We start from the raw sequence: 23,612 nt of genomic DNA, 5'->3' as shown, positions 1-23,612 counted from the left end.
AGACTCCGGCAGGTTGCTGGTTGTGCAGGGTAACGATTAGAATTTTTTATGCCACTTTGTATTAACACCCACTGCAGTGGCTTTGTGGCTCAGTGTTTCACTGCTGGTCCCAAGGTCATGCATAGGCTTGATCCTAGCTACAGTGGTCCTATCGATGCATACACCCCAGAGGGTCTGGATTAATTGGGAGCCTTCCATTATCGTCTCCGTCATGGTACATATTTTGTTTGGAATGTTACCTGTGTAATGTTCAATTAACTTGCCGTGTTTGTGACCTGTTGCAAGGTGTTTCAGTTCTGACACAGGGCACTAGCGTCATGATGCCCGGTCTCTTTTTCCTACAATAGTAGTGCTCGTTCAGAAGTGGGGGAAAAAAATGCTTCTGCTGGGAAAGCAGAAGTACCTCTGGCGACCTTTACTTCTCTTTGCCAGATCTTTTCTCCCTTCCAAGGATAAATGGTATTGCGTTTCTTTCTTCACCTTAAACGGAATTGTATGTTACCACTTGACATTACCAATGTGCATGGATAACGTCAACTCAACACTAAAAGCTGACCTACCATGTGCAGCATGAGTGCAGACATGTCGTGCTGTGGAGGGCTGTCAGCAAGGCCGCAGCGGTTGGTGGAAGTGAGATGCCAACTGCTTATGCACTTGCCTTGCTCATCCCATATGTGCTGCTTTTGTTGTGTTCTCCACAGGGGACAATGAGGAGAGCTACAAGCTCCTGGACAGCATCATGGAGGCAGACGCGTCGGAAAAGCTTGCCGAATGCGTGTCGGACGAGATGATGGCCGCTGGTAGGTAGCCCTGCAGTTTTCGTGTGTGCAACTGTCCTCATCCACCGGTCTTGACTGGAAAGGAGGGAAATTGCATCATCACCCAATTTAATCTAATAACATTAGTGACGAAAGTCATGATGAAGCACTACATAATGCCTTCCTGGGTATGGCGTACCGACTGTTGGACTCAGCGGTACCTGGTAAATGGTCCGAATAATCGAATAGTCTGAAAGGTCAGTTAAATTTTAAAAAAAATCACTTTTCTGTGAAAAATTGGCTTTACAAATTGCAAACTTCACCATTCCCAATGTTTCATTTATAGGTAGGTAATGGGGAGTTAAAGCATAGCATGATCTGCTACTGCGATCAGCTTCCGCGCGCCGGCCATGTGCATGCGCTCGGACTTGTGCCAATGCGGCAGGAGTGCGGGCCACCAGGAACCATGCAGCTCATTCAAGGTGGTCACCACATGCGCAGAAGTAGATCATACTAACTTGTAACCACTATAACACTCCAATTAGAATATCTCGGCCAGTCATGCTTTCTTCATGTCCAAGCCACTTTACGACGTTTTGTGATGCAGCTGCAGGTCATGCTCGTGTTGTGAACAAATGCATGTGTCGCAAAAAGCAATAACAGTCAGTTTCCATGGTTAATGACAGTAGAAAATACCATGAGGTAGAACTCATGGTGAAAAAAGTGCGGAACGAGAGCCTCTATGAATGCACCGACTCCCACCACCCCCCCACCCCCCATCCCGTTGTTTCCCCACGGGCAGCGTCGGAGCGAGGTGCAGTGGACGGTGCGCTCATTTTCTATTTTCATTTGGATTGTGCGCTTTCTGTAGACCGCGGTGACATGGCTGAGCGGTCGAGCATTCGCTTATTGTCACTGCCTCAAATGACAATGATGAACAAAGAGCCAAGCTAGTCCTTCCGAATGACTCTGCTTTGCCTAGCTTTCACGGCTGCTCAAAACCGGTTGTTTGTGACAGTGATACCCGCTGGAGTATAAGTCATGCCGAAAGAATGAGCCTTTGAAAAAACGATTGCCACAGTATTCCTGGCGTCAAATTTGGTCCGGCTTATCTAATTTTTGTACGCTGTAGGATCCCAAATATCGGTCGTGAAAATGTATACATTCCTATGGACCGCATGATGGTTCCTGAATGAAGTCTGAAATATTGCACAAGTCCGTATTACTAGAGTGCAAAAAATCAGTCGGCTACTGTACTTCTTGACTTGCTTGCAGTAGACTGTAGCACGCCCAGACGATGCCCAAAGAGGTTGTCCATGCTTCTATGATATCAGCTGCGTGATTTCTATCGCTGATCAAGCCACTCTGCCTTCATGCAGGCTACTAGTAGAGGTTTGAAGTGCTGAGGTACACGTTTATGACACCCTCTCCAGTAATTTCAAAGGTTTTCATACCATTTTTGAACGTTAGCAGCTTTAGCTTGTGGCTACCATAACAGTGCATGGTCACATACCTCTTTTCAATGGGTTGTCGGTCACAATTGTCTGGAGTGTCAGTGAAGTCTGAACCTTGAAAGAAAATAAAGCACAAAACAAGCAAGCATAGCTGGCCAAGCTCAAGAACTGATGCCATACTGTTGGCTTCTGCACTGACTCTGCTAGTTGCAAGAGGCAACAGGCATGGCCAGTCATGTGGCAAGAGTTTGAAACTTGTTTTTTGTAGGTTTTCTTCCACGTGTAGAACCGACCTGAGGTACTAGCTGCAGAGATGAAAAAAAAGTATTCCTCTGAGTAAAAGACAGTACTGCTTCGTCATAGCAGTGCAGAAGGAAATCTGGGTTAAAAACCATTGTTCTCGACGGAAACATAGCGAAAAGACCGGACGTGTCCCATATTTTCGCTGTGTTTCTGTTGAGCATGCCTGACCCACTGGCCCCACAGTATGCTTTGGTAAAAAAATATATATATATATATTTCTCTGCTATTTCAAACACCAATGTGGTTGACAAAGCAACTTTGTGTGGAGTGCTTGCTGGCCGATTTCTGCAAGGAGACTTCAAGACAACATTGAAAAACCAGTCATTTCAGATACTGTTTTGGATAAGTTTTGGAGAACCGATTTTATTCCACCACTTTTGTGATTTGAAAGCTTGCGTTCCCTCTCAATTGAGAATGGGCCTAGAGTCGGATGTAAAAACAAGTGCATCATAATTCGCACAATACAATTTCTCCATCCTACATAACACTACAATGAATATATGCTATTCCACAAGTGACAGGAAGCTGATATTGGTACTAACATATGTGTAACGCTTACATACATAGCAGAACAAGAACATAAAATGTGGCATTGTAGCCACCGTGTAAAAAAAAGCACCAAGAAAAAACACAACAGATGTCTCTGCTCCTATACGAGAGCCTTGTTCACAATCTCTTCACAGACTGAACAAACTGTGAACAAGGCTCCCATATGAGAGCCGAAGCGTCTGCTGTGTTTTTCCTTCATGCTTTTTTTTTTTTTGGTCGGCAGCAATGTTTTGTTTCACAATTCACCGCGCCTAGGCGAGCTTTCGTCCTTGATTTCCTTTCAGCACAAGAACACTGGAAATCGTAGTTCATCAATGCTGCAGTGTAAAAAGCAATGCTCTGCACACAAAGGGCAGTACAGTGCAACCAGTGAACCTAGCTTAAAATGTTCTAAGAATTAAACCCCACCTAGTGTCACAACATTAAAGTAGTAAAGAGAAGAGTGAAATCATGGTGCTTTAGGCATCTGGCTCTTAGAAGAATGCAGTTATAGGTACCGCGTTCTGTGTTCTGCAGACCCGACGGGGCAGCAGCTGCAGGCCAGCATGGAGAGTGCGGCACGCAGTCTCCTCGAAGACATCAAGGCTGGTTCTGAGGCGCCACCCCAATGACTTTAGGCCACACAGGTAACCTCTGTGTTGATCAGACGCATCTTCGGATTTTGTTTCTGCATCTTATGTTGCACATGCTGCTGTGTGTCCTGGAAAGTTATTGATGCAATCTCGTTATTGTCGTGACGCTGGGGCTACGTCGACCCGGCCTTCACTTGGTAGCGTGCAGAGACTCGGGGTTGAAGTAGGATTGAATCTTCGAAGTTGGTGAAATATGTACAAGCAGGTTTAATGGCACTTTGAGAAACTTATTTACAAGATTATTTACACGAAAAAGAAGGGTACATCAGCAAAATGGCAAGCGTTAAGAGTTCATAGCGAGAAGCGACTGGATGAGCCGTTTACCCAGGGCCCAGAGCGACATTTCGTGCTCTGCAGCGTCCTTAAAACCCCCTATGTCCAGCCCCTCTCTGAAGATGCTGACCAACCAAATCCAGGGCACGCCCCTCAGGTATCGGCATCCAATCGAACACATCACTGCACTGATGGTCTGAAGCACTGACTGGTCCGGCATTCATTCGTTGGGCGTGATCACTTGTTGGCGGGAAAAGCTTGGGAACGGCGAGGAGAGGAGGTACATTTCTATTCTTCAGCAAAGAAACCACAGGCTGGTTCTGGGGGTTTTACTTCTCAGAAACCCGAGTGCACGTGGCGCCGCATAGGGCTCCCAACATGGTCCCTTTTCGACAATTGCAAATCTTTCCTGCATTCCCGGGAAATCACTTAATGGCCGTATGAGTCATGCTCTTCTCTTGTCCTGCACGTCAGCGGACATGTCACTCTGTCGTCTCCTTTGGATAGGAGGCATTCATCACTGGAGGATAGCACTTCTCGACTGGAAGGGTGAACAAAAGAAAGCACTTCCTGCTATTTCCCGCAGGGGGACGTTTCTTTGTGTTTTTCCAGACGTTCTCTTGACAGGGCCAATTTGGCATTTGCAGGTTGTCCACAAAGCAAAACATGCTTACAAAACAGGATTCCTGGAAACAGGCTCACTTAGAGCCAATGGACCATCACCACATATTCACAAAACTTTTCCATGCCCACAGGCGAACAATAGAGCGCGCAAATGCGGATGCTTGGTCGTAACAGCCTCCTCCCCCGCCAGAAGAGACTCGGAGGGCAGCAGCCGCAGCTGCTGCATGAAGAGACGACTTAATGGCCTGCACGTGAACGCTTGAAGCTCGCTGTTGCTTGTCGCGTTGTCTTGATTGTTGTAGGCCAAATTGCTTGAGCTATCTGAAACTCAACCACATGTCGAAGCAAGCACTCGGCTCCCGTCTGAAGAGACCAGGTCAAAAGAAAACTGCCATTGTTGTTCGAGAAAAGCCCACTCTCAAGACGTTCAGGACCCACGTATGCCTCGAAAACCAAACGTGCTGCTTTACATAGTCATCTATATTCAAGCGCACAAAAAAAAAAAACTGATTATCAATTTGGATACATGGTGAGGAACATCTCGGACCGCTTAGAAAGAGCGGCTAAGCGCGTCCGCATTCCCATTTAACTTCCCCTTTTTGTATCTTATTTCAAAATTGTACTGCTGTAAAATCAAGCTCCACCTAAGAAGGCGACTGTTCTTCGATGTCGCAGTTTGCAGCCAAGCCAGGGGACAATGGTCCGTCTCTACGGTGAATTTGGCCCCTCCAAGATAGCACTGCAATTTTTGAATGGCCCATACAATGCAAGCGCATTCCTTCTCTGACGCGCAATAAGCCCTCTCTCTAGAACTCAGTTTTCTGCTCAAGTAGAGCACGGGGTGCTCATTACCGTCGTCATCTCTCTGGCAGAGAACAGCACCTAACCCTCGATCACTGGCATCACACTGGACCGTGAATTCTCGGCCATAGTCTGGAGCTCGCAATACCGGACGGCTAATCAGCACAGCCTTCAGGTTTACGAAGGAGGCTTCCTTTTGTTCGTCCCAGACTACATTTGTCGGTTCTGTCTTGCGGAGAGCGTCGGTCAGAGGGCTAGCCAAAGCTGAATAGTTAGGGATGTAGTGATTGTAGTACCCAGTCAGACCCAGGAATGCTCGAATTTCCGTCTTCGTGCTCGGCCGCGGGTAGTCTGCTACCGCAGAAATCTTAATCTCGCTGGGTTTCCTGAAACCTTGACCTACATTGTGACCCAAGTAGTCCACGGTCGCCCTTGCCAGGCAACATTTCTCGGCCTTTACGGTTAGTCCAGCTTGACGCAAAAGGCTCAGTACAGCTCTTAGATGTACCATATGGTCCGCCCATGAGTCGGAAAAAACCGCAATGTCGTCTAAATAAGGCACCGCGAATGTTTCACACCCCTTTAAAACCCTATCCATGAGTCGGGGAAAACAAAATGGAGCATTTTTGAGCCCGAAACTCATCATTGTTGGCTGGTAGCTGCCCGTCGGAGTGACGAAAGCCGCGTATCTGCTGGCGCGTTCAGTGAGCGGTACTTGCCAGTATCCTCGAGTAAGGTCCAGCGTAGTCACATATGCCGCTCTACTGACCTGTTCTACTCTCTCCTCAATATTCGGAATAGGATACACTTGATCCCTGGTGAGAGAATTTAGCTTTCGGTAGTCTACCACAGGCCTAGGGTCTTTACCTGGAGCTTCTACTAAGATCATAGGCGAAGCATAATCGCTTTCCGAGGGTTTTATTACTCCCAATTCCAGCATGCGAGTTACTTCCCTATCCAGAATTTCTCTTTGCCTTGGAGAAAATCGGTAGCACCTTGATCGCACTGGCACGTCTGAAGTCAGCTCAATATCGTGCTCAGTCAAATCAGTTCTGCCTGGCCTGTCCACGAAGCAGGCCTCAAACTCTGTTATTATCTCGCCCAGATCGGACAGCTGGGATTTCTTTAGTTCTCCTCTCTGCTCCGTCTTTTTGAGAAGCTCCTGAGCGTTGCTTCCTTTTCCGCTGAGGCAAATCAAGTTGTCCCCCATCTCCTCGGGAAGGTTTAACGTTAGATTTACCACGGCTTCCCTCTGCACATAAGGCTTCATAAGATTGCAATGATAAATGCGCACTTCTTTACGCCTACCGGGAATTTTCACTGCGTAGTTAGTGTTAGAAAGCTTTGCAACGACTTCAGCCGGTCCTTCCCACTGTACTTCGAGCTTATTCTGCCTTGAACTTCTCAGCAACATCACCTGGTCCCCGATACAAAACGTCCTTTGACGGGCTGACTTATCATAGTACACCTTGGAACGAGCCTGGGCTGACTTCATGCTGGCCTCAACGAGTTCCTTAGTGTTATGTAAGCGATTCAAGAGGTTCAGAATGAATTCTACTACTGTTGGGTCTTCTCCGCGCCCCTCCCAGGCTTCGCGCACCATTCGCAAAGGTGAGCGCAGTGACCTTCCGTACACCAACTCGGCTGGGCTAAATCCAGTGGATTCGTGCGGCACTGACCGCAAAGCGAAAAGCGCTGCAGGCAGGCAGGTATCCCATTCGCGCTTGTTTTCATAGCACAGTCCCCTCAGGACTCGTTTGAGAACAGAGTGCCATCTTTCTACGCTGTTGCTCTGCGGATGATGGATCGAGCTATGCACTACCTTAATGCCGCATCGCTCGAGAAATGAGGTGGTGAGGACACTCGTGAAAACGCTACCCTGATCACTTTGTACCTCGGAAGGGAATCCAACTCGTGCAAACACTGACAGCAGCGAATCCACTACACTCTCGGACGTCACCTCGCGCAGCGGAACAGCCTCTGGAAACTTTGTGGCTGGGCATAACATAGTGAGGATATAACGGTACCCTGACTCGGTCACAGGAAGTGGCCCAACTATATCTATTACTAACCGGTGAAACGGCTCGGTAATGATTGGTACTAACACCATCGGAGCTTTCCACTTATCTTGCGCCTTTCCAACCCGCTGGCACGTGTCGCATGACCGTACAAAATTTTCCGTGTCCTTAAAACATCCAGGCCAATAGTATTCTTGCAACAGCCTCTGCTTTGTTTTCTTTATTCCAAGGTGACATGACCACGAGCTGCCATGGGAAAGTCGCAGTAAGTCTCCGCGGTACTTTTGGGGAACGACTAATTGGTCCCGCTCTACTCCGCGCTTATCCTTGAATAAGCGATACAGCACTCCCTTTCTCATCTCGAAAGAAATATTGTTTGCTGTCTTAGTGGCGCGGTGGCGCTCCCTTATCTCCTGTATATTGGGATCATTGGCTTGCTCTATAGCTAAGTCCTCTCGGGTTCCACTTAAAAGTCTCGTGAGATTACTAGACACTGGCGGCAAGAGGTTACTCTCAAGAACGTCCTCATTCCGCGTCTCATCAAGCTCACTTTCAAGTTGACTTATCTGAGATGCCTCGCTCTCAAAGTTTTCTGACCTGCTATCTTCCGCATTTACCATTGTTTTAACTGCCGTTTCCTCCGCTGTGGATTTTTCTGGAATGAGCAGTGTAGCTAGTTCTCGCGCCTTTGAACGTGTTAAGGCTTGCACAACTCTGTCTCCGAAAAGGATGCCCCTCTTTCGCAGCAGCATGTCCGATTTGTTGGAGAACAAATACGGATAGCACTTAGGAAGCTTTCCTGAAACGGCAGCCTCGGTTGTTAATTCGCCGAAAGGGCCCTCGATGACCACGTTCGCGATCGGCAAGCACACACTCTGTTCCTCAACTACCTGTCGGATCCATGCACACTGTCCTGTATAGTCGGAAGGCGATACATACGCCGGATGGACAACATCCATCGTTGCGGCCGAATCGCGCAGTACCTTGCAAGGCTTCCCGTTGACTACTAGGTCATGCAGGTAGGGTTCTAAAAGCTGCATATTTTCATCGCAGTCCCTGACATACGAGAAAGCAATCTTTTCTTTCCGGCAGTTGACGGCAATGTGACCCTGCTCATTACACCTAAAGCATGTGAGCGGCTTCCTAGCCTCAAGCTTATTCTTTGTGTTCTGCACGTTGGTCACTTCCCCACTTTTCTCACTGCCGTCCTTTCTAGGGAATTTGCCTGAAGAAACCTTCATTTCTTCGTTTCCAACTCTAGCAAAGTGCCTTTCCTGACGGTTTTTCATACTGAACTTGGGATTGCGGGGCCTATCCACTGCTGGGTTGCTGAATTGTCGGCGCGAAGCATACTCCTCAATAAGTTCGGCAGCTTCAGTTGCCGACTTAATTTCGCCTCGGTCCTGTAACCAATTTCTTTCTTTTTCTGGGAGGCAGTTATAAAACTGCTCCAAAAGAATTTGCTCGACTACAGCGTCCCTATCACTGTAGGAATCTGTGCTCTTTAGCCACTCGCCCAAATTAACTCTTAAATTGTACAGGAATTCAGGGTAACTCTCGTCCCTGGACTTAGTAGCTTTCCGAAAACGTTGTCTGAACGCCTCGGCGCTAAGCCTATACTTTCTCAGAAGGCAAGCTTTGACCTTCTCGTAGTTGTCCGCGTCCTCCTTGCTTAGCCGCGCGACAACCTCCGCTGCCTCGCAGGGCAGAACCGTCAATAATCTCTGAGACCAAGTGTCTCGCTGGAAGGACAGTTTTTCGCAGGTTCGCTCAAAGTTAGCCAGATACAGACCGATATCCCCTGATATCACATATGGCTGCATGTACTTTGACATCTTGAAATCTGCCTCCTTGTTGAGAAGAGGTACCGCTAGCTGGGGACAATTGCCCGACCTCTTGCTCAACTCTAGTTCTAATTTCCGGAGCTCAATTTCTTGGTCCAGCTTTTTTGCTTCTCTTTCACGCTTCTTTTCCTCTTTTTCCCACTCACGTTCGCGCTCCCTTTCCTCTTTTTCCCTCTCAAGTTCACGCTCACGCCTCTTTTCCTCTTTTTCCCGCTCTTTCTGCTCTTTTTCCCGCTCCTTCTGCTGTCTGAGCTGTTCCTTTTTTTGACCGATGAGGTTCCATGCTTCACTGAGCTCCTCATCATCGGCTCCCAAATCTGTGATTGCCTTTATAATCAAAGGTTTTCGTGCCAAACCACTTGTATCAATTCCCAATTCCTCACACAATTGCAACAGTTCCGGTTTCTGCAGCTTTTGTAGGTCCATGATCGCTCCGAGTGTCGGCTACTTCCAAAACAACAGTGCAAACTACCAAACCTAAAGGCGTTTCCACACTCTCTTTACCAGTTCTAAAATCTAACCCTGTTCTAGAACCTGGTCCACATCAGAAGAAAAGCCAAGCACTCACCCACACATGCGATCGATGTTCCGAGCTGCCCTCTTGTTGGCCGATTGTTGCTCCTGCTTGTTGCTTGAGATGCCACCTCCGATCACAAGGTGTTGTGGCTTGTAGCTTCAGATCCACCTCCAATCACCAGATGTTGTGGCTTGTAGATTCAGATCCCACCGCTGGTCACCAGTCGTTGTGCTTGTAGCTTCAGATCCCACCGCTGATCACCAGTTGTCGTGACGCTGGGGCTACGTCGACCCGGCCTTCACTTGGTAGCGTGCAGAGACTCGGGGTTGAAGTAGGATTGAATCTTCGAAGTTGGTGAAATATGTACAAGCAGGTTTAATGGCACTTTGAGAAACTTATTTACAAGATTATTTACACGAAAAAGAAGGGTACATCAGCAAAATGGCAAGCGTTAAGAGTTCATAGCGAGAAGCGACTGGATGAGCCGTTTACCCAGGGCCCAGAGCGACATTTCGTGCTCTGCAGCGTCCTTAAAACCCCCTATGTCCAGCCCCTCTCTGAAGATGCTGACCAACCAAATCCAGGGCACGCCCCTCAGGTATCGGCATCCAATCGAACACATCACTGCACTGATGGTCTGAAGCACTGACTGGTCCGGCATTCATTCGTTGGGCGTGATCACTTGTTGGCGGGAAAAGCTTGGGAACGGCGAGGAGAGGAGGTACATTTCTATTCTTCAGCAAAGAAACCACAGGCTGGTTCTGGGGGTTTTACTTCTCAGAAACCCGAGTGCACGTGGCGCCGCATAGGGCTCCCAACATGGTCCCTTTTCGACAATTGCAAATCTTTCCTGCATTCCCGGGAAATCACTTAATGGCCGTATGAGTCATGCTCTTCTCTTGTCCTGCACGTCAGCGGACATGTCACTCTGTCGTCTCCTTTGGATAGGAGGCATTCATCACTGGAGGATAGCACTTCTCGACTGGAAGGGTGAACAAAAGAAAGCACTTCCTGCTATTTCCCGCAGGGGGACGTTTCTTTGTGTTTTTCCAGACGTTCTCTTGACAGGGCCAATTTGGCATTTGCAGGTTGTCCACAAAGCAAAACATGCTTACAAAACAGGATTCCTGGAAACAGGCTCACTTAGAGCCAATGGACCATCACCACATATTCACAAAACTTTTCCATGCCCACAGGCGAACAATAGAGCGCGCAAATGCGGATGCTTGGTCGTAACATTATTTTCCAGTTCTTTTTTTAGTTGTTTGATCACAGGGCACTTCCCTCTGTAACTGCACACAAGGGCCCCAAATAAACTTCAGCTACATTTAACTCATAAACACCACGTATCGAGAGTCCAAGTTCAGCAGTGTGCATGGAGCGATATATACATGTGTAAAAGCTTTTCGTACCGTAATGAGAGCATTTTGGAACGGCAAATAAGTGATGAAAGACAAAAGGCGTTTCAAAATTAACTAGATGCATGGAGTGGTGCTAGGATATGGGAATTAAAAACTGCTGAATTACATTACTCTGCACCTCATTTATTGATTTGTCCATTTTTTCAGCATGAGGTATTTAGCTTGAAGTTGTGTGGTCATGGGGAAAGGGATAGATGACTCTGTTGCATTGTGCACTCATTTCTTCTTTCTTTATTTATTTTTATTTAGCCCTTTAACCACCAATTTATTTTCAGAAAAACGTACCAAAATCATCAATTTTTTTTAAGTGACCATAATTTTCTCTATGTAATTATGGTTCTGAAAAAATATTACTTCGATAGTTTGTGTTTAAAATTAACACTAAAAATTGAAAAAAGAGCTGTTCTAGAGGGTGGCTTTCCCACAGTAATAAGTAGAATGCACTGAAATACGGCTCATTTATTTCATAATCACCGTTTTTCTTAAGTGCCCATAATATTTTCCATGTAATTATGGTTCCGAAAATATCATACTTCAATGGTTTGTGGTTAAAATTGACACTTGAAGTTTAAAAAAAAAAAAATCTGTTCACGAGGGTGGCTTTCCCACAGTGCATGCATATTGGGAAATGGCTCTTTTGAGCCTTCAATTAGGCGCAAAATGCGTTTTTTATGGTCGACTAACCCCCTCTAGTGTTCAAAATCGTAACCAATGCAATTGACGGCAGTAACTCGTCTTTCGAGAATGCAGCACCGCAATATCGGGCCGAACGAGTGTAACTCGTCATTGGTGATTTTGGAACGATCTGCCATGACGAGTACAGCTCGGGTTTGGCGGTTAAAGGGTGAATGAAAACTTTCCAAAGGACGGGAAACAGTGCAAAATGTGAAGCTGTGATATCTATGCATAGTTTAATTGCAGAGTATTCATCGCAGCTCTCTACAATATATTCAGAGTAAACATAGCTTTGCACATATTTTAGCATAATTTCTAAATAGCACTGGGTGGGAAAATAAGTTAAAAAGTGGATAGCCTTGAAGCTTGGGTATTACCAAGGTTTTGAATTAACTGTTGATGATGTTTGATTTTCTCGGACACTTAGCAAGGATTGCTAATGTCACAGGTCAGTTAGTAGTTCTAAGGGGGGGCGGGGTCTCATTCCGCTGTTGCCTGGTCAGCAGCTAGTCGGTTTTCTGTTAATCTCAGTAATTTATTAATCTGCATTTACTTTCTCCGTTCTTTCAAAATGAACATGTTTTTGTGTGCTTGCATAATGCATAGCCAGACAGAACAGTGAACTGCCGTTTGATACACAATTCTGTGGCACTGTTGGGTTGCCCAGCACAAAAATAAGCAAACTTGAGTAGCAGCGGTTTGTGAAGCGCAGTAGCTGCACGTTACCACATTTCATCTAGGTGTGAAACAGCCTGTACATCCAGCATACAGGTTTGCCATGCAGTGGCACTTCTTACATTGAAACATACCATGTTTTCCTGTGTTTAGGACTCGCCTTTTCTTTAAGATGCACCCCTCATATTTAGAGACTTTCAGCGAAAAAATATACGCATATGACATGCCTTTGTATAGGATGCGCTTCAATTTACCAATGACTCAACTACACAATGTCTGCGTGACCATACCGAAATGCTCTGTGCCTGTGAGCACTCCCCTTGTGTGGCACATGATGACGGAAGAGGCAACAATCACGCTCAAAAATACTCTCGCACAGGCAGAGTAATGCAGTTTTCATTCACTGTCTACAAAGGGTTCATCTTCCAACAGTCGTGAAGAAGTTTGCCGATTTCCGGTGGCAGCACAGCTGAGTACTTTTTGCAGAGTCGCTGCTCTGATATTTGTCTTGCTTGAGTGTTGAGCGGAGTGCACAGAGTAATTAGAAAACATATATGCCACCAAAAACAGGTAAAAATGGCAGCTGAAAAGCGAGTCAGTTTGTCTTGGCAGTGTGGGTGCTCTAAGAGCGCAAATATCACCATCTTGTGGCATGTCATGTTACTAATGTTTGGGGACTGTGAGACGACCACAGGTTTCAAAGTCGCGGAAGTCATTACTGTTGCACTTTCGCCATAAATTTCATCTTGAAGCATTGCGCAAAGCAGTAAAAGAATGGATTTAAGATTCACCATTGCATAAAATGTATGGGAAAAAGTTTTGTAGAAAGAACGTGTCTCAGACACTGGAAAATACCGTACTCCTTATTTTGGCATAAAAAGTGACTTTTCCTTTTTGCATTTTTCTTTCTTGCAGCAGGGTCTCATTGATTCATGCTTCGCACTGGTGCCATGACCACTTCGCTTCATCAGCAACGTTGTGTGAACGTTTTTCGTCCTGTGTGGCGGTTGGAGATGTGTCACGGGTGTGAGGATGGGAACGATTGCAATGTGATGGGACTAGTTTATGCTCAGCTTTCACAGCTCACCAACGTGACCCATTCCAGAGAAGAGAACCACAAGAGGGCGAATGCCCCAAGCATCATCGAGTGGACTCAGAATCGAGCATTCGTTATTAGTTTTTCTTTTTGTCCTTCCAATTTCGTTCACTGAAGTCCACTCACTGCATTGACTGCTGCATTGTTTTCCCAGACTTGAAATGTTTCTATCTCAATTTCTGTTCCGGAATGTTGCAGTGGCGTATTGAGTGCACTTATCAGGTGTAAAGATCTGCTTTTTTTTTAAACCTTGCAATACCCTTCCGAGTGCCAGTGGTGTCGTACATCATCGGTGTCATCATGACATTCTCGGTATGACTCTCGGATCCGTCTGCGGAGTGCAGCGACCGTAGCTGACGTCAAGTGTTGTGTTGTGTAACTTGAGTGACGTGCGACTTTTGCTGCGGCAATGCGTACCACTTTTTGCAGAGCACAGATAGGCGTGCGGGTGTCATCACCGTTGTGTGCCATTGTTGTGGAGAGTGGCATGCCTAACTTTACGCGAACTTGTACCTTTGCAAGGGCCAGTTTGGGCCAGTGTGTGCAGCAGTAAGGAAAAAAAACAAGCTCAACTCTGCTTTTCAGACGAAAAAGTCACCATTCCTGCAGCCACCATTGTGTGTGTAGACCCACTGTTGCTTGTGCTTGCTGTTTACTTTATTTGGTGTGCCCACAACGACAGTCTCTGCAGTTGTGTGTCAAAATTTGCTCATAGTCCTATCTCTGAGTGCATGTTCATGTTTCAGTTACATTAGCATTATGTTGTGCGAAGGTGTAAGGAGTATAGACACCTAGTTTTTGGGTTCGCATTTTATCTTCTGTAATGATGCGTAGGGTATTACCGTACACAGATCACCACGTGATATCCGCCTACAACCCTGAATAGTTTAGTAAAACCTCGTTAATTCAGATCTCACGGGAGTAAAAAAATTGTCCGAATTATCCGAATGCCGAATTATCAAATGAACAACAAAAACAGCACAAAAAAAAAGCTTTTATTCCTCACCTCTACTTCGTGAAGAAGTCTGTTATTGCAGTTTGTTTCTTCGCCGAAAACTGGGCGGCAAGAACAACTTTTCGAACATGTGCCAAACCCTCCAACGCAAGCGTGTTATGCGGGGCATCGAGGCAAAATTCTTCCAATACAGCGAGAGCGTCCGCAGCTTCTTTGGTCGTACGCCGTGCCGAAAGTTCTTCGCGGAGGTCGTCTTGGTCATCATCGGACACCTCGCCAGTAGCACCGAGGGCATCAGCGATGATCTCTGCATCACTCAACTGACCGGCTATAATAACCCCGTCATCGATGCCGATGTAGTCGCTGAGGTGTACTTCAGCAGGAAGCAAAGCAACGAGTGCCGTATCGTCATCATCGTCAGGCGCGGCAGCCTCCAGGCTTTCAGGCGGCTCCGGTTGCCCAAATTTGCAGTGTCTGAAGCAGTTGGCTATTACAGCTGCCGGCATGTTTGACCTTACGTTTGCCAAAATGTGGATTGCGCTCAGAAGCGTTACAGTGTAAGCCTGTTTTCGCTCCATGCAGAGCAGCATACATTCCAAAACTTGTTTCCGGTATTTTTTTTTCACGTACTGTATGATCCCTTGATCCATCGGCTGTAGCGCGGCGGTCGTATTCGGCGGCAGAAATACAAGTTTTATCGCTTGAAGCTCAGAAACGCTGCAGTGCGCAGAGCAGTTGTCCACCACTAGCAGCACCTTCCGTTTCTTGGCGCTGAACCGACGGTCGAGCTCTAGTAGCCACGAACGAAATATCTCGGAAGTCATCCATGCCTTCCTGTTCGCGTGGTAGTCGACTGGCAGGTGCTTGATGTTATAACAACATCTTGGTTTGAGCTCCTTACCGATGACGAGAAGAGGAAGGCGCTCTGTGCCCGTCATGTTGGCCGCTAAAAGCACGGTAACACGTTCTTTACTTCTCTTCCTGTCGGTGCAAGGGTCCCCCTTAAACGTAATGGTCTTATCTGGCAGCGCCTTAAAAAAGAGCGCTGTCTCGTCCGCGTTGAACACATCGTTGGGGTTATAAGCTGCGATATGTTCTTGGAGGTCGACGCTCTGCCAGCCCTTGATGACTTCTTCGTCGACCGCACCTCTCTCCCCGCACACAGCCTTGAACACAAGGCCATGCCTTTCCTTAAACCGTGCAAGCCAGCCCTCCGATGCTTTGAAAGAACCGATATTCATGCGGAGGGCATAGGTTTCTGCCTGCGCGCAGATTAACGGCCCACTTAATGGGAGCCTCGCGTCCCGTGCGGTGCCAATCCACCGCAACAATGCATCTTCCAACTGAGGGTGGGCGGCGGTTCGCATACGTTTGCGAGCCGAATGGAACTTTTCGTTCTGAAACGCTTCCATGATCTGCGCCTCATTTTTCACATACGTTCCTAGTGTGCTTCGCTTTACGTCGAATCGACGCATCACCTCTTCACGGGAGGTGCCTTCTTTCAGTGCCTTCAGGATTTCCACCTTTTGCCCCAAGTCTTTGGCCACATACTTAGCCCGCTTAGCAGGAGTCCCCATCACGGCAAAGCGAAACACCACAAACGCGCGCGCGCACACACACACACGTGCACCGCCCCAACCAAAACACGCACAGAAAATCACAAAATGGCTGCCTTGAGCAAGCACGCACACGGAGGGAAGAATGCGAGAGCGAGGGTCGTCTCGTGCTCGAGCATGCGCCGCATGTGCTCGAGAGAACTGATGGCAGTAGCGATGCGTGCTCTGAAAATGCTACCGTTGGTACATTTTCGGTTTCGGAATAGAGTAGTTTCCGGCCAGGATCCTGTTTTCGTATGATGATAACAGCGATGCATGCTCCAAAAAGACACTTCAGCACCGGCCACGGCCTGTCTCCAGTCTGAATTAGCCGGTGCGCACCGAATTTTGCTCCGAATTAAGGAGGGTTTGCTACCATAGACTTGTGTACATTTTTGAAGAGAGGGTGTGAGCAGGCCGAATTATCCGAATTTCCGAATTAACGGGGGCCGAATTAGCGAGGTTTGACTGTAATCGAATTTCAACAGCCACAATGGCTGTGACGTCAAAGTCAAGCATAGGTCACATGATCGGTACAATCACACCAAGTGAAGAGTCAGTAATTACATCGCTGCTTCTTAATGTCATGCATGACCTGAACTTGATTATGGCATCGCAGCCATCTCTCGGCTGCTGAAACCGAAATCAAAACTGGTGAGAGGAAAAATTTAGTTAAAAATTTAGGTTGAAGGCAAAAACTGTGTGGTGATCCATATACAGAGATGTCTTCCGCATCATTCACAGTAAGAAAAATGCTACCAAAATTTGGTGTCTATACTCCCTTTAGAATGGTTTTTTATTACGTGCGCAATATTTTAAGCTCACTCAATTTGTCATGAATTAATTTGTTTGTTCATCATGTACTGGTGACGCAGTTCACAATTTTATAATTGTAACAGGATGCCAAGTCATGTTTCTTTAAACGGAATGCCAATAACTTGTGTTGTTGAACATGCGTGCAGTGTTGACACTTTTGAAAAGCAGTGTATCATTTATATTGATTTATCTTGTGTGACCTAGGAATGGTGCAATTTTTGCACTGCTTCTCTTTTTTATTTCGACAGCGAAAGGAAACACTGTTTCAACAGAAATTCAGCATCGTGCTCTAAGCACTGCGAAATGGTGCTGGTTCAACAGTATATACATCGTCTTTAAGGTTCAATATAATCTTATTGCAGAGGCCAGCCTGAGCGCTTTTGTTCTCATTTATTACCACTCCGACTTCTACTCTTGCGAGAGATTCTTTGGCAGGGAATCAGCTCTGAGTTTATGTATCTTCAGGACTGTTCAGAAAATGAAGACTGAGCCCAGACTAGTGAGTACCGTTACTCACAGTAACAGTGCAGTAACAGCCCTTTGCAATGAAAGGGTAAAAAAAATCAGCGTGCAAAAAGAGGTTCATCAGTTCAGTTTTTTTATTTAATTGCAAATTTCATAAGAATGGAACTCTACAGTAGGGGTACAGACAATGCCTATTGACAGTTGTGTTCCAAGTGCTCTATTTCGAGTTAAGCAACACTCTGCAATGGTGTCATTAGCTCTAGTGCTTTCTATATTGACCACTGAGGTTTGCTGGACTGTTAATGTTTGTTCACTTGCTAATAAGGTAATCTTTGGAAGGTTTTCAAAGATTTGGAACTTGTTTTTGATTTTGCACTTTTAAATAACATGTGTGCCAGAATCATTGCAGCCATTTGTACTTTTTTTTTCTTCCTAGTATGAATGGCAAGTGTTACACAAAAGAGGGCAAGAATTAGGGGATTTGTAAAATTTAAGTACTGTGTTTCATTTTGTCAGGGAAACAGTCTCCGCTAATGAGATGGCTTCAAGGGACTCAGAGTTGTAAGTTGCATCATTTTTCACACAAAAAAGTGTTGGCCTAGCTCTTGTTGAGATAGTAAGGAGTGATAATAAGCACTAGCAAGATGATGCTATTCTGACTTGCCGTGAACCACTTTGGTGGTTCAGCATTCCTTGGCACCAAAAGCAAGAAATGAGTTTCAGGGAGTCTTCATTTTTATTGTCGTGCTGAGCACAGTGCTACACCAGGCAGCTTCCATGATAAGGCACCTTCTACAGCTGTGTTCGCATGGTCACAGTCTCCAAAGAGTGTGTAAGGGTTCCTTCAAGATAGCGGGATTATTGTTGCTCTAGTCATGGTCTTCGAGGTACGTCATGGCTGAATGGCACAGTGCCACCTTGCGCTGCACATGTATTGCTGTTCATTTGTGCAGTGTTTGTAGTTGGCATAGTTGAACGATGGGGCATTTATTCAGGTCTCTCATTAGACACTGTGCCATGTCTCTTAGATTTTGTGTATTGTAGCAGATTTCAAAATTGTTTATTTTTGCTGTGGTGTGGAAGTTCTCTCTCCTTGTTCAAGTGTTCCTTAGCATTACTGTGCAAAGTCCATCTTACAGCAATACTTAGGACTGGTTATACCCAGGGAGAGTGGCAAATCCATCATGGTCACTTATAAAAACTCCCTTTGTGGAAGTATGTTCATGTTTGTTAGTGACTTTGTAACCTCTAATGCTGGATCAGTGGGGCAGCAAATCTGTATTTTTGTTTAAAGTTCATAGTCATCAAGTGCAGTGGCTACTTTACTAGTACTGCGTAATGTTTCCACCCAACCAAGGTGATCATACTAACCCAGCTTTCATTGTTCTCATGATCGTCTTTTGAAGTCTGTTGTGCAGCACCTCATTCCATGCATGTCAGTGAATTTTCACCATTCTTCCTGAAGCCTTTCATCCACAGTGTTATCATTTGTTCGTGTACAGTGACAAGACATTTTTCGTGTATGACACACTGTGTACTCATGGAGTACTTCTCTCAGCAGTGGCTCTATGGTTGTAAATATATACCTCACTGAAACGAATTATCTTTTCTGTCAGTTTGCAACAGCATTTTACTTGCGAGCAAGCTTGCATTGCTTTGTTAAAGTTTAGCAAGTATGCGAAACTTCTATTTAATGTCCCAGAGTAGCCTTCTCAAAAACATGGGCGCTTCCTTCTTCACCGCCTTTTTATCTGCACAAGATAAATGGGGTATTCCAGTGGAAACCAAAAAGAAGTGGGCATGGGCAGGGTGTGTAGTGTAAAGAGAGGATATTGATGGTTGCTAAGGGTAACAAATGGATTGCAATGGAGTGTAGCAGGGAGTGGCAAAAAGTCATGAGTTGATGAAGTTCAGAAATTTACAGGGATCAAGTGGATGCAGTTAGCACAGGATCAGGCTATTTGTAGTAATATGGGAGTGGCCTTCCGCTGCAGTGAGTAGTGTCTGGCTGATGATGATAAGGTAAACGCATTGCAATCCGCCATATGCGGGAGTTTTTTCCGCAGGCGTGAAGTCCTAGCGGTGACTGATAGAAACACATTGGATGGCGTCGACGGCGTTTCTCATCGGCGTCGGTGCACGGGGGCTGGCGGCACGGTGACTGTCACAGGCTTGGCAAAGTGATGCCAACCACATCTGTCGCGTACGGTTACCACTCTCGAGGCGTGCCGGGATGCAAGACGCGGTTTTTCATGTTCCCTTCGGCGAGCCGCGACCAACAATGACGTGAAGCATGAATTAGGGCTGCCAAGCGTCAAGATGTGAATGGGCAACCTTAGCAACCGACTGCATACAACTCTCGTCTGTGCGAAAAACAATTCATTACAGGTGTGTATGCATCTAAAGAAAAGTTTACACCAAGCCTGCAACCCGCAATGAGGATTTGTTCGGTGAGTGTTTGGTTTATGTGCGACGGGGCCTGATTGCGATGTATTTTGCCATTTTGCCAAGGGGCCAGGTATAGCACAGATCTGTCTGCACTAGACCGTAATATTAAGGCGAAAGCCTTTATTGCTTCATCGTTGTCGTCAGCAAAAGTGTCATGCTTTTGCGGCAGCTCTGATTGGTCGAGGCGGGATGACGTCATGGAGGTCTCGACCAATCGCAGAGCACCACCACAGAATGCGCGAATGCGTGCCCAATATGGAAATCAGTGACTAATGAATAATTAAACAATTACTAAATAATTACTAAGAATAATCACTAATTAGTGACAGTTGCTTAATTAATTACTAGTTAATGCTGCGCATGCGGGAAAATCAACCACACAATAAATGTTGTCAATCAATGATTAATTATTAATCAGTGAATAAGTATTTCATTAATCTATGAAGAATTACTAATTGATGCCTAATTACCATTTCCTAATTACAGTTGTGTAATTAATTGATTACTAATTAATACCACGCACACGGTAAAATCAACCACACAACAGTAAACGGAGAACAACTACGAAGATACAAGGAGCGCGATCTCGTCGCTAATGGGCTGATGTCATCTTCCCGAAATGCTTGCACCTGAGGACAGGTGCAAATTTGGCACAGCACGCAGGCTTTCGCCTTTCATCACTTTAGTCGCCAAAGACTCCTCGAACTTTTTTAGCATCTTTTATCGCGACTGTCACCTAACTGACAAGAAGAAAAAAAAAATATGGCGCTTGTTATGATGCATCGCCACTGCGAGTCGAGTGGTTGAGCTGGTCATGAGGCTCGCGAACAGCAGTGCATCACAACAAATGGGGTATTTTTTTCTTGTTCGTCAGGCGGCAGTCGCGATAATACATGCAAAGTATTACGGTTTAGCGCACACAGCTAGCCGCCTGTAATATCTGCGCTACCTGGCCCTTTCGCACATACAGAAAAACGACAAAATATATCGCCATCAGTCTCCGTCGCACATACAGCAAAACACACACGCACCAAACAAATCCTCATTGCAGCTATCACTGATGCGTTACAGGCTTGGTACAAAACTCCAGTAGGTACTTTTCATCATGCATATTTCCTTTAGATGCATAGATACTTGTAATATCGGTGTTTTTGCCGCTCGGTGCATATCACGCACATGACACTATTGGCGCACAGAGTTTTTTTGTTGTCTTTTCCTTACAAGCTCGCCTTTGTTCTCGCCAAAACATTCGAATTTTGTTCTTCGATGTACGCAATCAGCAGCACTTTATTAGGGAGCTTGAAAGTTGTCGTCTTTGTCCAACCGTCTGCAACGGCAAAGAGACAGAGAGCTTTTATTTGTCCAACAGAGTGACTATCCCGCTCTTCGGAGGTTAGACCCGGAAGGTGGGACAGTCGCCTTGCAGGCTGGTAGTTCTTGGACTCCGGCGGCATCTTCGGCCAGTTGAACAATTTCTCTTTGGGCTCTTAGGTCTGAGCTTCGCAGAAGGGTTTCCCAGGCGTCTTTAGTTATATTTTTAGCTCTGCCTGGTGACTTTGCACATTCCCATATTATGTGATCTAGAGATCCCCTTTCCTTACATAGTGAGCATAGGTCTGATCATATTTCTGGCCATATATGGTTGACAAGAACTGGGTTCGGGTATGTATTTGTCTGTAGCTTTCTCCATGCTACTGCTTCCTTTTTGCCTAACGTGGAGTCTGGTGGTGATAGGACCCTCCTGCTTAGTCAGAAACCGCCCGGCACAAATGAGCGCTCGTGTTGTCTACTGTCTTGTGTTGCGGAGTGGAGTGCTCTGGACGTAAAACAGCGTTGGTTCCTGACCGACATGCGCATCCGATATATAGGAGATGCGCATATGTGTCACCAGGTCATTCCGCAGAAATCGCTGCGGAGGCAGAAAGATTGTGAATCCTTTCACAACAGAATGATCATTCTCTGCATCGATAACCTTTTCACCACTGCGACCACATCCGTTCTAGGTGCAGAAACCGGCTACAGCTCTGGATCATCTATTACCAGAAAAATGCCGAGCGTTTCTTGCGGTCTTCTGTTGTGCATTCTGGCCGGAACAATGCCCTGTTCAGGGGGTGTGAATAAGTGCCTCTCTGCCAAGCTTCGCAGATGAAATCCTATAGCTGCACGCTTGTAGAGGACGCAAGGAGGAAGCGACGCCCATCGAACCATGCCGGCGCCGCGGTGACCGCATTGTGCTCGGTAACTGCGCCGCTCGTAAGTCATAGGAGACGATTCCATCTAGCTCTGTAGCATCAACAAACACCTGGCTGCTTTGCCCTTCGAGATCCCTCTTTTTCTGTCTGCCTCCGCGCTCTTCTTTCGAATTTTTTTTTACAATAAATTTAAGTCTGTCGTGAATCTGCACGCTGAGAGCGTCTCAATTTGTCACGTCGAACACAGTCCGCGCCATGGCCTGTGCGTACACGCTCTTGCAATACTGACGGTATATGCCTGTGTTATAAGCGGATTGTGGAAACGCTAAAACATTCCCCCGTACTGCGTGAACATGATACGGCAATCACTCACTACTCTCCACCCTGAAGGCAAAAAAGGGGAGAGCTTTCGCTTCCTACCTGCGTTGGCGTGGCCATTTCGCATGGTGCGCTTTCGTGTCGTCTGCTACACTGCCGTGCAATGTGTTTTTCGCCGCTCCCGTATAATGGCGCCACATCCCGCAAAAGGCGGGTTTGGCTTCTAGCTGTTATCTGTGCCAAAAAAAGCTGTCAGATGTTTACTTGTGGAATCGATTGGTAGTTGCACCACTTGAGCGTTTTTTTTTTTTTTCATTCGTCTTATTTTGGTAATCAAAATTTCCGGAACCCTCCTCTATGCCCTCCCCCCCCCCCCCCCCCCCCCCATAACCTGAGTTCATGGTGGAAGTACTGCACCATGCTGTGTCAATCTGGCCTGTTGCGCCAAGCTGCACTAAAAATGGCAATTTGCGAAATTTAGTCAAGTATTATCTATTGAGCAGCATTGGACGCTCGCTGCGGCTTTGCCGAAAGGCTGGTGCACTGGTGGCACGAACCTTTCTGAAATGAAATTAATCACAGCTAATTGATTCCGCGACAGTTAAGAACTATTGCATTTTTAAATAATTCTGGTCCGTAGTAAACAGAATCAATTTTCATGCTGTTTTTCAACTGGCGCGAAAGTCTTTCTCCCCCTGTAAATTTGGAACTTTAGATAATTTGAACTAGGTGCGTGGTCCCAGCCGACATCCATGCTGGTTAATTCGGACATTGGCCTCGTACTGTTAGTTTCGGACGAGGAATCACGTTGAGGTACACAACATGCGCCGCCAGCGGTCACCAAAATAGGCCGCCTCCAACCTGAATTATAGCAGTTGTATCCGCGATTGTGTGACGACGATCGGAAGTTCGCTATTTCCGAAAGGAAGCTCAATCGCATAGTTCTGAATTTGTTCATGTCATCCCGCGGCTGCGATTGGGCGCACGCATCCACATTCTCCTTCCAGCTGGTAACGCTGTCGTGACCCAGGTTGCGAGTTGTAGGCCCGGTTGGTTGTCGGAGCAGAAACAAGGACGAGGCGGCTGGAAACGGACATTGAAGTGAGATGGGAACTTTATATGCACAATTTACGTGGTAGCGCGTTTGGTTAGTGGGAGACTGACTAGAGGAACAGTCTCCTTT

The 23,612-nt window shown here is 46.4% G+C and overlaps 1 protein-coding gene across 9 annotated transcripts in view; it reads left to right on the top strand.

The window, feature by feature from the left end:
• The window catches only part of LOC146200171 (uncharacterized), a 96,404-nt gene extending 77,333 nt beyond the window's left edge, over positions 1 to 19,071 (top strand). For 8 of the 9 annotated variants that reach the window (XM_084595400.1, XM_084595402.1, XM_084595404.1 and 5 more), the window contains 3 exons: positions 702 to 800; positions 3,581 to 3,690; positions 13,460 to 19,071. In XM_084595400.1, coding sequence (XP_084451526.1) covers positions 702 to 800; positions 3,581 to 3,675 — 194 coding nt within the window. In that variant the 3' untranslated portion in view covers positions 3,676 to 3,690; positions 13,460 to 19,071. The remainder of the gene's footprint in view (positions 1 to 701; positions 801 to 3,580; positions 3,691 to 13,459) is intronic. The other variant, XM_084595399.1, reaches the window with a different exon arrangement.
• The last annotated feature ends 4,541 nt before the right edge of the window (positions 19,072 to 23,612 follow it).

This window comes from Amblyomma maculatum, chromosome 2, assembly GCF_055883805.1.
Source record: "Amblyomma maculatum isolate TAMU_Amacu chromosome 2, ASM5588380v1, whole genome shotgun sequence".
In the NCBI taxonomy this organism is placed as follows: Eukaryota; Metazoa; Arthropoda; class Arachnida; order Ixodida; family Ixodidae; genus Amblyomma; species Amblyomma maculatum.
Note: the sequence above shows the minus strand (reverse complement) of the source record. Positions and strands in the feature narration are given on the sequence as shown.